The sequence below is a fragment of the Physella acuta genome, unplaced genomic scaffold, assembly GCF_028476545.2.
Source record: "Physella acuta isolate Inbredline_101_S28 unplaced genomic scaffold, ASM2847654v3 ptg001646l, whole genome shotgun sequence".
NCBI lineage: Eukaryota > Metazoa > Mollusca > Gastropoda > Physidae > Physella > Physella acuta.
Window position 1 is genome coordinate 213,561 of NW_026733160.1, and position 14,758 is coordinate 228,318.

The 14,758-nt window shown below is 32.4% G+C and overlaps 1 protein-coding gene across 1 annotated transcript; it reads left to right on the forward strand.

The window, feature by feature from the left end:
* The first annotated feature begins 605 nt into the window (after positions 1–605).
* LOC131929539 (ficolin-2-like) lies at positions 606–10,705 on the forward strand. Its single transcript, XM_059285791.1, has 4 exons — positions 606–989; positions 1,624–1,740; positions 2,589–2,708; positions 9,342–10,705. The coding sequence occupies exons 1-4, from the start codon at positions 672–674 to the stop codon at positions 9,714–9,716; spliced, it is 930 nt and encodes a 309-aa protein (XP_059141774.1). The 5' UTR covers positions 606–671; the 3' UTR covers positions 9,717–10,705.
* The last annotated feature ends 4,053 nt before the right edge of the window (positions 10,706–14,758 follow it).

Sequence of the window (14,758 nt, forward strand, 5' to 3'; positions counted from 1 at the left end):
CAGTGTTTGGATGTGATGTGTATTACACAAATAGAAGGGGTCTCACTGAGACGAAAGAAAATAAAACCAAGCCTGTTGACCAAGACAATTTTAAGCCACTGATGTTGATGACCTTAGAGGCTAAAACTCCAGAGTTTGATAAAACAATTGATAGAATGTCAGAGTTTCTAAAAACATTTAAATTTTCTGATAAGTTAAACAGAGCTGACTTGAAGATGAATTTACAGTTTTTAACAGATCACAAACGTTCTAACCTTAGTTATCACAAAACAGAATTAACAAATGAGAAGGTTGATGAAACTCTGGTTAACCTTACTAATGCGATGTAAAGTAGATTCAATAGCTTGTTATCTGCCCAAGGATCTACAATTCAGAGACTTGAAAATCAAATGAACAACGTTAATAACAGATTGAACACCTTAAATAACACAAATCAAGAGCTCACGCATTTTAAATACAACCTAACTGAAAGCTATCTAAAGACAATTCAACAGATACAAGCGAACAATAACACACTTGAAAAACAAAATAGGTCGGTACAAAATGTAACAAATCTATACATTGTTTTACAAAAGCAACTGGATAAATTGAATAAAAGTGTGGTTAATGTATCACTCGATGTTCAAACTTTGTCTCAAAGGTTAAATAAAAGTGAAATTTTAACAAAAACCATGCAAGTTTTCAAAAAAGATTTACTAAATTTAACTAACGAAATGTTAAAAAATAGCTCAGCGATATTGGAACGTCAAAATATAAGCATTCAACAACTGGATGAAAGCAACAAATTACAGTCAGAGACACAGTTAAAGACACTGAAGGATTTACAAACAGCTGTATCACTACTAAACAAAACAGACATTGATATGGACGCCCATTTGGAGGAGATAAACAACACCATTCAAAATCTGATTACTAAATCAGATCAAATTGGTGTCCTAGTCAGTAGATTACATGGATTTATTGGCCCTGTGCTCAACGAAAGCGAACACGTACGTTGAATATAAGAATGCTCCCAAGTAGTTAAAAGTTAAAGTATTTTACTTAGGCAGGGTATGTTTTCGAATTAACCTTAAATCAATACAGTGCTTAGTTTCGTTAAAATTAGAAAAACTAGAATGTTTTAAAATATTTTATATACTCAAATAATATTCAACAAATGTTAACAAAATAAATGACGTTTTAAATTGGCTATATTTGGAAAACAACTTTAACACATACTAACAATATTTAGGAGTATATTTTTGTACTTACACACAAAAACACGCATATATTATATGTATATGTATAAGTATATATATATATATATATATATATATATATATATATATATATATATATATATATATATATATATATATATATATATATATATATATATATATATATATATATATATATATATATATATATACATGCATCTGTATGTATATATTTTTCCTGGTTGTGTAGGAGTGTGTGGTGCTTTGCTAGGCGATAATGTTGGTTTAGATAATTACATATTATTATTAAAAAAGCAAAGTAGAGAAATTGTTAAATGTGTGAATAAACACATGATTTCAATGAATACTGTTTCATCTAATAATAAATAAATTGAAATATTCGAAATGTTTTTTTTTTCTCCAGTTAAAATGTGCCAACATGAACGATCGTATTTACTCGGACATGACAGAGGCTGGAGTAGATGTCAACAGAACATTGTGTGATAACAACACAGACGGTGGAGGATGGATTATTATACAGGTTTTTTTGTCATTTAAAACATTCTTAGACATTTACCAAATAAGTTTTTTCCGATATTTTTTTCTAACAATTTTTATGTATTTACATCTTTTAACACAAATGTATGATACTAAATTATAGACGCTTAATATATGTAATATTTGAACGATATACCGAGTGTTTTTTATAATATCTTTTGTTTGGCTATTTGAAATTAATATGATTATAATAGATTATATTGACGTTTAAAACACCAGCTAAAGTTTTATTGTAGTTCTGGTATGCCGCTGGTCAATATTTTAATTGGTTGACCTGAAGTTATGTGTTTTAATTTACAGCAGTATTTTTAACATAACTCAATGTTTGGGGGATTGTGATGTGAAAGCTGAATAGTAGTCTAGTTTATTGTTCTTCTTGATAAAAGTTTGGATTTTAAAATAAAAGAGAAAATCAGACTATGTGATAGACAACGACAATGTTCAGTGTGAATTTACTTTTAAAAATCTGATTGTGAAAAATATTCTTAGTGTTGTATGTACAAAATTTGCGATTTATTTGGTTTCAATATTTAACACATTCAAAAGTTAAAGCAAGTGTGTTATCCCAAAAACATTTTAGCTGTCTAATACACAAAGTGTTGATAATATTTAGAGAGTTAATATGAAAATATTAAGTATAATAAACTAACGACTGATTTTATTTTAAGTAAATTATTTGTTGTATGACATAAATAGAATCTTAATTAATCTCAAAGATAATTAAACCTTGGAATAAATCAAATGAACTCACGTAGCCGTATGTTTACCACTGCCGTAATTTTAAACACAAGCTTTAGAACTTTATATTAGCATATTTATTATTTCTTACAGAGACGTATCAAAGGTGATGTAAGTTTTACAAGAACTTGGAACGATTATAAAAATGGATTTGGTTCAACATCTGGAGACTTTTGGATCGGAAATGATGTAATTTCAAAATTGACAGATTTGGTAAGGAAATATTGGCTGCTTAAAACCCTGCATGGAAACTGAATTTTGTACTAGAACATCACGAAATAACACTGAGTAATGTGTTTTAGGGGAGTATTAAGGTGATTGTCACATACACACTTCAAGATGTAGTACAAGCTATAACTTAATTTTTAATTCTTAAAACAATCACTTTATATGATACATGTATACACTAGTTTGTTAGTTTAGTTATATGATAACTGTTTCACAAAACATGGGGTCCTTTCAACATCAATTTCTCAGTTTGACAATAATTTCTTCTGCGTGATTTTCAAAAAAGTATCTACTTTAAAATTTAGTACTTTTATTAACGATTAAATATATTGTAAAAACTAATATGACACGCGAGATTACGTATGAAACACGCATTTTTGATTGAGTGATTTTGTATTTTACATCTCAACTGACACAACTTGCACGTATACAACTGTTAAAGACTGTCTATTAACAAATAAAAACATTATTTTTCTATCGATAAACAAATGTCTTTTCCCATTCTTCGCAAGAGATGACATTATTTATATTATTATATTATTTGAATTGTAAATAAAATACACTTATTTATTTTTTAATATCTCATCTCTAGAAATAATGTTACAATTTTAGTGGTCTTGAGCTAGTTTCATAGGTCATGGCAAAGCTGAGGATAGAATATTACAGCTCCCGCTCTTCCACCCCTCTTTAACTATCCTGATGATATTACCTCTCTATCATTTCCTCAGATTAACTACTCCTGTAAATTACTCCCCATTCAACATAAAACTGCAATAGGACACTCAACTATTTTATAATTCAACGGACACCAGTACATAGAGTGTATAAAATGGTTAGCGATATGTAAAGCTTAGGGTTATGAACAGGAGATGGATAGGAATGGTAAAATGTTGTAATTCAAAGGAGAGGACAGTAATTACAGAACTAGGGTAATACATTTTAGAGGAGAGGGTATTATTGACTAGCAGTAAATAACTGATTAGGTAAGTGAAGGATATTGTACTACAATTGGCATTCATACGTTCGTTTAATCTAGATATACCTTGTAAGAAAATATATTGATGTGTTATTATCATTGCGGAACTAGAAAAAATAAGGATCCCCCTCAAAAAGTTGTTTGTAGCCTGCTTCAATTAATTTTAAATTATCTATTTCCTAAGTAATTTAAAAAATGTCAATGAGATGTGTAACCTACTGAGACAACAAACCAGATACTATAATGTCCAAACTAATTTTGGGCCTAACGTAATCGTGTTTTATAATTTTAAAACAATACTTTAACATAATATGCCGTTTGGGGGGATATTTACAAGGTAGTTAGAGTGATGCATATGGTATATTAATTTTTTTTTTTATAAATAAATCTAATATATAAAGTTCAATTCTGTATGTAAAATGTTTGTAAAATGTAAATTGTTTGTCTTGGATACTTAGATGTAAGTATTGGATTATTATAGTGCTCATGGTCTAAATTTATAAGTTAAAAATTACTATTGAAAGTCTTTAAAAACAATTTTCATTTTATATACTTAAAATAATAATTTTCAAAAATTGTGTCTGAAATGTATTGACTACACAGTTACTTCCCTTTAAAAAACCCATTAAATCGGGGGAAGAAAGAATTTACTTTTTTTACTTTGTTTTGGTGTTAAGAAAAAAAAATAATTACATAATTAACGGGGATTGATTAAGTGCAATGTCGTAGGTATTTTCCCACTTTTTCTTTAACTTGCTTTCGCGTCTGTCTTTCCATCAAATCTTGCGATCGAAATTTCGGGCACTTCCCAGTTAGCTAGCGCGCTGAAATTTTCAGGGAAACTTTCTTTCCGATGACAATACAATATTCAATTTTTATTATTACTAAATTGATCCATGGAAAATTTGTATTGATCATTTTAGACTCCTATTGATTTGTACAAAAAAGTGACATAACCTACTAATTGTAATTTGATAAAAACAAGGTTCGGTACTTTCCGGAGCGAGCACGCGATTGGCTGAGTAGTGGTCACGCGGTGTTTGAGTACAAACCTATGCAAATCTGACTGATCCGCAAGTAGAATGTCGATGGTCGAATGGTTTGCACGCGAGGGCAAAATGGTGAAAGAAACGGCAACACAGAAGAAACGTCGATTGGAAAAGGCACGCCAGAAGTATCTGTAGAAGCGCAATGCAGGATACAGTTTGGAAAATCCTCCAACGCGACCAAAAATTATGGAAGTCGGTGAGTATCAAAAGAAGCTTGAAAAAGATCGAAACCGAAAATCTGCTGCTTTAGCGATGGAGACAGAAGAACAAAGTGTCTCTCGTAAAGCAAAAGATAGAGTGTTCACGCTACTGCTCGTGCGATTGAGACAGAACAAGAAAGGGTCTCTCGACTTGCTAAGCAGAAAGAAAGAACTGATGCTGCACTTGCGATTGAGACAGAACAAGAAAGGGTCTCTCGTCTTGCTAAGCAGAAAGAACGAACTGATTGAAATGGGCCAGGCGTATGTTGCGCTCAGTTGAGTACGATCACTCGAAGGCGAAGGCATTGTGGAATTGGATTGCAGCAAGCTAACAGGAAAAAACCCTGCAATGAGGAATGTCTACAGGAGATGGAAAGAATGCGTCGACACGAACCTCCAGCTGATCCTGAATAATAAGCGTGTCACGCCTGGTATAAGTCTCTTTTATCTTTGTGTTCGTCCTTTGTGAGTGTTTGTCTTCGTTTACCCAAAAAAAAAAGGTGAATGCGAGAAGATAAAATCGATAGCAAGATTTGAATGCAAACAAACAAAGACTAAAAAGTAGAAAATAATTATCATTAAATTAAAAAAAAAACACGTTTTCTGATTGACCTAAAATACCGAAGAATTAGAAACTGTAAGAAAATCACGGCGCCCCACGTTTTTCATTTTTTGTCATAATGCGCTCGCAATTTGCGATCGCTTATAGTAGAGTGATTGCTTGCATTATTGTGATGTATAGCATTTATTTTCTACTTTTTAGTTGAACCAGAAAAAGTGGGATTTAAAAAAAAAAATTATGATAATTATTTAATACTGGCTTTTATTTATTCTTTACACTGAACATACTGTTCACTGATTTTTTTTTAAATCAATAACATTTAATAAGCCAGGTCCTACAAATCCTATATGTTTATTTCTTTCCATTTACGGATAAGCTTGGAGTATTATAATTTGGTTCACTAAATTGAAACAGGCGCGTCCGCCGGCGCCCCTGCACGGTTCGATTTGGCGCCCTGGGCTATTATGTGAGCGCTATGCTGCATAATTGTGTTTTAAACAGTGCGATAGACTATGGATAAGAAAGGTTACTATAGTCTTTAAGTGAATCAAATCCGGGCGTCCTCCGGCACCCCGACAGGGTGCTATTTGGCGCCCCGGGCCTTCCCGTGTACGCTATGGTACCTACGTATGTGTTTTCTTTGTGTTTGAGTTTGGGTTTGCGTTTGTGGTTGTGTTTGCGTTTGGATTTGGGTTAAGTTTGTTTTCGTTTGCTTTTTTTCTTTGCGTTTGTGTTTTCTTTGTGTTTTCGTTTGTGTTTGTATTTGCGTTTGTGTTATGTTTGCGTTGTTTTTTTTTTGGTATGTTTTGGTTTTGTTTGGTTGTGGTTGGGTTTGTGTTTGAGTTTGGATTTGTTTTCGTTTGCTTTTTTGTTTGCGTTAGTGTTTGTGTTTTCTTTGTGTTTGTGGTTGGGTTTGTCCCTGCGTTTGTTTTTGTGTTTTCGTTTGTGCTTGTTTTGTGTTAGTGTTATGTTTGCGTTTTTTGTGTGTTTTGGTTGGTTGTGGTTAGTGTGGGCAATGCCTGATAAATGCTGATCACTAAACACACAAGTTATGGTCCTTTACAGATACGTTTTTCAGAGATGCCAGTCCAGGGCCTGGCCGGAACGGGACGGCTAGTAAATACATAAAACACATTGGGTTTATAGCATGTTGGTAAAAGAAAAGTGGTCAGAGGCTGGTTTAGAACATTTTATTATAAACGAGGGTGAAAATTATAACATATAGTAGAATAGTCGAAAATAAAGTAGGTTTAAGTGGATTTCATCCCATTTTGTACAATAAACATCTACGTATATAATTCTCTTCATGGGGACCATTCGGGACAAGACGTAGACGCACGCCACCCCCCCCCCCTCTCTCTCCATGCATACCCAACAGACCATGTCGCTACCTGCCCCACCCTACCAGTCGCGTGATTTGTTTACAATCGTAGAGCCCGGTCGAATTATTTACGGCTATTAGGGGCAGATAATTTAGGTTTTAAACTATTTAAAAATAAGGGGAGGTAATAACAAGCTTTGCTTGATCTTTTCATTGTCAACTGTAAACTATCGTCACGGATGGCTGTACAATACTATATATAATAGGGAAAAAAAACACAAACAATCAAAGCTGATGTTCTGGTGGGTGGGGTCCGAACAGGTTGGTGTGTTAGTGATTGAGTGGGAGGGGATAACGTGTGGTGCTTCTGTGTCGATGTGCATAGTCGTAGCTAAGATTATTTGACTGATTAGTACCGACATGTGAAGCTATAATGATGTTTAGGGATACGGTGGAGTTTTAAAGGTAAAAAATTGGTTAGCAGTGTTCTCATGAAAGAATTTGAATAGTTTCGTACATGTTAATTAAGGTAAGCAAAACCTATTTAAGGATGACTTTCAGGATATTCGACTTCATGTGAAAAGAGGGGAAGTGGGGAGTTAGACGGATGGGGTCATGGGGTCACGTAAGCTGTGGACCAATGGACAGTAGATATAAATTACTATTAAATTAGTATTAAAACATCATTACAATGTTTGTTTGAATGTTATGTTAATAAAACCGATAAAAAAAGGAGCAATAGAAACCATATTTATACAGAATAAATAGTACAAAAAGAGATGGGGCACGAGGGTTGTAGGGGTGGGGTCATGGGGGCACGAGGGTTGTAGGGGTGGGGTCATGGGGGCACGAGGGTTGTAGGGGTGGGGTCATGGGGCCAAAAACATCAGAAAGGGAGGGATTTGTGAGACACCAGAGGCGGTGATGCGTATCTAAGGTGTTGTGATGAAGAAACTCGGAAGCTGAGTCTTAAATATATATTACCCAACCGTAAACCTTATACATTTGAGGTTGTAAACGAGTTTAGTATTAAGCCGCCCTAGAGGTTGTATACTGATCGAGAAAAAAAATACGATGCTCTTTTAGACATCTCTGCATTGCTACCATAATGTAGGCTACAACTTGACCTAGATGCATTGCTGAGGTGGAGATAAAATAAATAAATAAAATTCAAGAATTGAACGATGAAGATATATGACAAATATGAGCGGAAGAATGTATTGAATCTGGCTAAAACTGTTAATGGGCTGTTGAAAAGGGGGATAAATAGATGGATGGATAATATAAGCTGCAAATGTGGAGATACGTAGTGAATGCAAAGTCTTGAAATTTCTGCTATTAATATAGCATACAATTGTTTACAGTTACTAATACATTCATGTTGATAATTTTATCTAATCTTCATAGCGATTGGACTATGCGTCTGGTGTACACATGTCACTGAAATGCACATTTAAATCATCAGTCATGGCATTGAATATTTAAAATACATTTAAATGGACCTAGATTAAGTAACGTGCTATTGTAATGGCGAATGCATCCTAATGTATTTTTTTGAGTTTTTACATTTTACAAAACAATAGCTAAATAACTAATCAAATACTATACATCTTCACTTGATATGACGAAGGTGCATTTTGTGCACATACAGTATGTTAATAGATGAATAAATTAACATAGCGTGTTTTATTTTTATGGGGAAAAAAGCTAAGTGTCTTGATCCGTTGATTTCAGAAGTGTTTATTAGATAACCGATTTACAGATTAGTTAGATATTTTAGGAAGGGTAACACAGTTTATACAATAAATATCGTGGTTATGTAACGAACCTTGAAGAATATTGTAATGCAGTCAGCAGGATATAATTTCCGCCGGTCATTTCTTCCTCTACCGGTTTTATCAACAGTTATATTCCACCCTCCCGCCTGTCCTGACCTTTATTAACCCCATTTCACAACATACATATGGAGATACAAATAAGATACGTTGTAAGATTTAAAATTAGGGCTATTGAACATATCAAAAGAAGGAAAAGTACATAAGTAATATATATTGTAAGGGAGATGGGTTTACTAACTGCGAGCGTGTTACAACGGCAGGCAATGTAAGGTGATTAATTGAAAAGGAGGGAGTTCTAGAAAAGCCATACATACATTGAATATAAATAGAATTTCTTGTAAGGGAATATATTTTTAAGTTGCAATTTAAGCAGGCAATAGATAATGTAATATTTCCTTTGTCAAAAGACGTTTTTTGTTTTAATGATGGGGTAGATACAGGAACTATCAAAATAAGTTTATTCAATATTTTTTTTTTTACAAAGAAAGTTTTCAAGCAGTGTGTGTATTATTGTAATAAAGTGTTTTGGAAAATTGTTCATATTGTTTATAGATTTTTGTTACGTTTTTTAATCAATATGTATAATTATCATACAGTATAGAGGGATCAATACTTACAATATTTCAAACACAATGCAATATCTAAACATTTCTAATTGTTTGTCTAACACAGGGTTATAATGAACTCAGATTTGACATGAAGTATAAAGGTAAAGACTACTACGCTGTGTACAGAGGTTTTAAGGTAGAAAATGAAGCAGCAAAGTATAAGATGAGCTTCACGTCATTCAGTGGTGGGAATGTTGGAGACTACTTTAGTCGTCACAAGGGCATGAAGTTTACAACCATTGACTCTGATAACGATGAGCGGCCATATGGCAACTGTGCTGTAGACAGGAGAGGTGGTTGGTGGTATGATGATTGTCACACTGCTAACGTCAACGGTGAATGGGCGAGTCGTGTTTTGTTAAAAGGAATTCATTGGTATGGCATTACAGGCAATACTGACTCTCTAGACTTTGTTGAGATGAAACTACGTCAAATGTAAACAACCCGAAAACATTGCTATTGTAAAATAATGGATATACAGTAATCAAATTATTTATATAATCTTCAGGAACATAAACAACATTTCATATATTAAAATAAATAGATGTAAACATTTCACTAAGGCAATATTTTCTTGATGGTGAGTATACATAAGAAGTTTAAAATTAACGAACATTAAACCAAACATTTTATTTAAAAAATGATTTTAAAAACTACAACAGAGTTTGATTTGCTATCATGATGTAATAAAGCCATTTATACGCTCATCTGGAATTGAAATTCCTCATAGATTGACTGTGTGTGTGTTAGCCATTAAAACAGGTGAAAAACGACTATGATGGTGTCATTTATTTCTTGCATATTTATAACTAGACTAGTAGTGTAGTTGTCATCTACCACTATATCTTTAATTAGACATTCACTCGGATCGTGTGAAGTTCAACTCTAATAACGTGTGTAATGATTGTGCAATTTTTTCAATAATATTTTTTCGCATAGTTTTTCGAAAGATGTTTATATGCCACCTAACTTCGCATAAAGTAGATAGTAACTGTTAATTTGGGATCTGTAAGGCTTTGTATTATAAATGTGAACATTTAAGTAAATCCTATGTTTAAGTAGTTAATATTTTATCTAGTGTATCTCATATCTAGCATGTTTGTTTATTCAGAAATCTCTACTATCACATATAAGTACATATTAGTACAAAATAAAAGTTTAATTCTTAATATTTTGTATTACTGAGATTGGAATATTCTTTTATTATCGTTTTCAAGGTATATAACCCTACTCTCACAAATCAAGTGGGTAATTTTAATTGTTATCTCCCGTGGACAATTTAGTGTCGTTTGTGTTCCATACCATAGGCTAGAGAAATTTCCAATTACCTAATTTTATAATTGTATTTGTTTAGTATGTTTACATGGACAGAATTAATGGAAAGCAACTATATGCATTTATATACATCTTTATTATATCGCTCACTTAATTTTAATGTCAAGCCTTCCTTATGTACTTTAGGAAATTGTTTGTTATATAATAATTACTAATAAATCCATTTATATAACTTATGATATATGTGTTATTTTATTTATTTATTTTTTTTTTCGTTTGTTTTTTGAAGACATCATAAAATCTTCTGAATTATCAAACATATAATAGCTGTCATTTTTTTAATGTGATAAAGACAATAAGGACCAAGGCTAGTGCGTAAATGAATCCACAGAGCTACGATGGTACTTTACTTACGTTATGGAACATTGACTACGTTTTTCTTACTCATGTCGAGATTACAGAAACATGTGAACTCTATATGATTGTACTGTTTTTAGTTTGTGACCCTAAGATAAATCAATAACTTTATTGACTTAATGTTTCCATTTCTATCAGTATTTTGTAATGCAAGATACAACTGCTGATGTGGTCTGTTAATCCTGTAAGCTTGTCAATTCCTCTAACGTGAATGTTTTCAATACAGGTCAGACCTTCCGACACCAGACCACTGCTGACAAGATTTTACCTTAATGTTAGTTTTGGTATTAGCTCGAGTATTAGCTTTATTTTTTTATCGCTGGTCCTAGCTAAAAGTTGATTTTAGCATCGTGCTTTATTACTTTTCAGAGGTCCCTTTAACAATTTAGATGGCGTATAATGAGCTTAAAACGGTAAAGCCCGTGTGTTAGTAATGAGAGATTAGGTTGCATTCCGAAGGCGTGTGTATGTGTGTGTTCCCAGAGTATTGCTGCCATCAAAGACATTTGTATGTGTGTGTTCCCAGAGTATTGCTGCCATCAAAGACATTTGCAGGCTGTCACGGTAGGGGGAGCGTGACTGGGTAAAATGGGATACGGAGGTTCTATACGGCGGTAAACGTACAGACAAGGGGAGGCTACTGGAGAAATATGTGTGGCACAGCCTAAATGTAAACAACTCAAGGCGATAGATTCCTGGTCTAGATCTTTCGAGTTTACCGTTCTAGAAGTTGAGCGCTCGAGTAGAAAATGTACCGCTGGATATCCAATTTTTTCTAACTAATCTAAGAACAGTCACGCTTTATATATAATAAATACATAAAAACGTTTATAATTACAAGCTTTTATAAATGCACTAAAAAGAAGAAAATAATACATTTTTTTTATTAAATATAAATAACGAGCCGGCCTGCGGCATAACATACGCCGCTATTTAGTTGTTTCTAATTTTCAATAATTCATAATTTGTGAATTCGACAGTACCAACGCTGACACTGAAAATATTTCTTTAAAACACTATAAGTAGCTCGTTAAAGACCATAACCCCCCCCCCTTCCTTCCCTCCCCCCCCCCCCCTTCCTCCCCCCCCCCCTACGTTTAAAATCGTTGGCTCTGCTTGTAAACATTTAGAGTGAACACAGCTCACTACAACCATATAGGGGTGGGGAGGTAGGGAGAGCGTTTGCAGCTTGTTTTATAACGGCTCGAAGAGGAGAATTATATATATAGATTTTTAAAAGTATAATAAATCTGCGGTTACCTTAAATATAAAATTACTTTCTTTAAATATATTAATGCACTACTATTTATATCACTATAAATAAAAGCGTGTGTCGCTATAATGTTTTAGTGGGCGTATTTAGTTGCAAATCAATATAAATACCATTGGTGTATGTGGTATTTTGTGTTTAAATATATATATATATATATATATATATATATATATATATATATATATATATATATATATACATATATATATATATATATATATATATATATATATATATATATATATATATATATATATATATATATATATATATATAGGTCGTATTTTTAAAAATAAATTTAGTAATTTAGTTAAAAATTGCCTCTCTAGGTAATATGTTTGGTCTATGCGTCCAGAAGGTTGCTAAAGGACTAATATGTAATTTAAAAAAAATTGTTGGTGGCTTCGATGTGAGAAATGTTTTACAATGTACAACATACTTTATCAGTTTAATCAGCATTTAACTTACATTCCAATGTAAAATGTAAAGTTCCCTTTCAAACCTGACGGTCTACGGGGCAAGAGAAGTAGAGTTCACGTGTTTCCATTTCAATGTATTGCTTACTTCTACCATGTAAGAGACAATCGGCCTCTTATCTGTTGTTGAAAAACATCGATAGAATCTCCATCTTCCATTTCCAGCATAGCTGGTGTGTCCTCATAATTTATAGGATTTCCATCAAATCTAAATCTTAGAACTCCCGTTTGTATTCCAGCTCTATTGCAATAAACATCCATTAACTTTCGCAGTAGTGTATACTTCTTTGATTTTAAATTGAATTACACTACAATCTTGACCCGTTACTTTAAGATTGATGTGTTCCCTTTGTATTATGGTTCTCGACTTTCTGCCTCGGATAGTCTTCCATTCTTTTGTTTCAAAGTTTTGTCCCTTACTAGAGGGATCCAAAATTTAAAGTTTTTAATATCATGGCAGCAAATATAAAAGACATTAATTTTAGAAATATTAAATATTTTACACAATTAGTAAAGTTTATTTGAAAATAATTTTACATTTAAATTATACTCTTTTAAAGTGCTGACGTATATGACTGATATAAAAAAAATAGAATATTTATTTATTTATATTTTGCTTTAAAATTAGGTCACCTGTGTGTTGTATAATTTTTAAAAATAGTGTATAGTTGTTTTATTTTTAATAACGTTATTTCTAAATTATTTCCCTTGCACAATATTTCATGTTCAAATATTCTAATGGGAGATTATTTAATGCTGACGATCTCAGTTGTAGAGATCACATCCCAAATGTTTTCAAATCTTACTAAAAATTATAATAAATTCAAGCGTCAGATTTACACTTGGAATAGTATGTGTTTGAATGTTTCGTTATTAATTTTTATTGTCTCGGTGTAGGTTAGATCAGTAAATTATCACTAAACTACACACTGATATATGCATGGTTTATAATTGAGTCTTCTTTTCTAAGGGGGGGGGGGTAGTTTATTTAGCGTTATCGTGTCCACGTTTGGTTTCTAAAGTCTTCTTCATTTTCTTATATAGTGGAGCAGTCAAGGTAGATGTGTTGAATGTGTTGTCTGCATTTTTGTTGTGAGTGGCGTCTTAAGGGCGTTAAATTGAAGATGAGTATGTAAGTCTTTACATCATCATTAACCATAATTAACATGTAATTAATGTAAAAAGTAAAGTTCCCTTTCAAACATGACGGTCTATGATGCAAGTGGAGTAGAGTACACGTGTTTCCATTTCAATGTATTGCTTACTTCTACCATGTAAGACACAATCGGCCTCCTAACTGTAGGTTGATAGACGTCGATATAATCTCCATTTTCCATTTCCAGCATAGCTGATGTGTCCTCATCATTTATAGGATTTCCATCAAATCTAAATCGTACAACTCATGTTTGCATTCAAGCTCTATTGCAAAAAGCGCCCATTAACTTTCGCAGTGGTGTATACTTCTTTGATTTTAAAATGAACTACACTACCATCTTGACCCATTACTTTTAAATTGATATATTCCCTTTTATTATCGTCCCTGATTTTCTGCCTTGTTTGGTATTCCATTCTTTTTGTTTCCATCGCTCTGCCTCACTAAATGTACTTAAAAAGAGTTTTGTCCCTTATTACAGGGATCCAAAATTTTAATTTTGCGAAAATATTTTAAGACACAATTACTAGATAAACACTAATTTTGTTAATATTATATATTTTAGTAAAAATTAGTAAAGTCTACATAAAAAATAATATTACATATATTTTTTTATGAGTTGACGTCACTGATTAACAACAATAGAACATGTTCTTTAGATATATTTAATTTAAAATTAAAGTCATATTTTTGTTGTGTAGAGTTTAAAAATGGCGTGTCTAAATGTTTATGTTTTGTTTTATAACTTTTGACTTGATTATCTACCTTGGAAAATATTTTATGTCTAAATATTTTAATGGGAGATCATTCGTGGCCAACGGTCTCAGTTGTCGAGATCGCATCCCAAATGTTTACAAATCTTAATAAAAATGATAATAAATTCAAGC

Excerpts from the sequence above, each read along its gene's own strand:
- LOC131929539 (XM_059285791.1), top strand. The coding sequence starts at position 672 with ATGCAAGTTTTCAAAAAAGATTTACTAAATTTAACTAACGAAATGTTA. Across the intron at positions 990-1,623 it reads TGCTCAACGAAAGCGAACAC|TTAAAATGTGCCAACATGAA; the intron begins GTACGTTGAATA and ends TTTTTTCTCCAG. Across the intron at positions 2,709-9,341 it reads TTTCAAAATTGACAGATTTG|GGTTATAATGAACTCAGATT; the intron begins GTAAGGAAATAT and ends TGTCTAACACAG.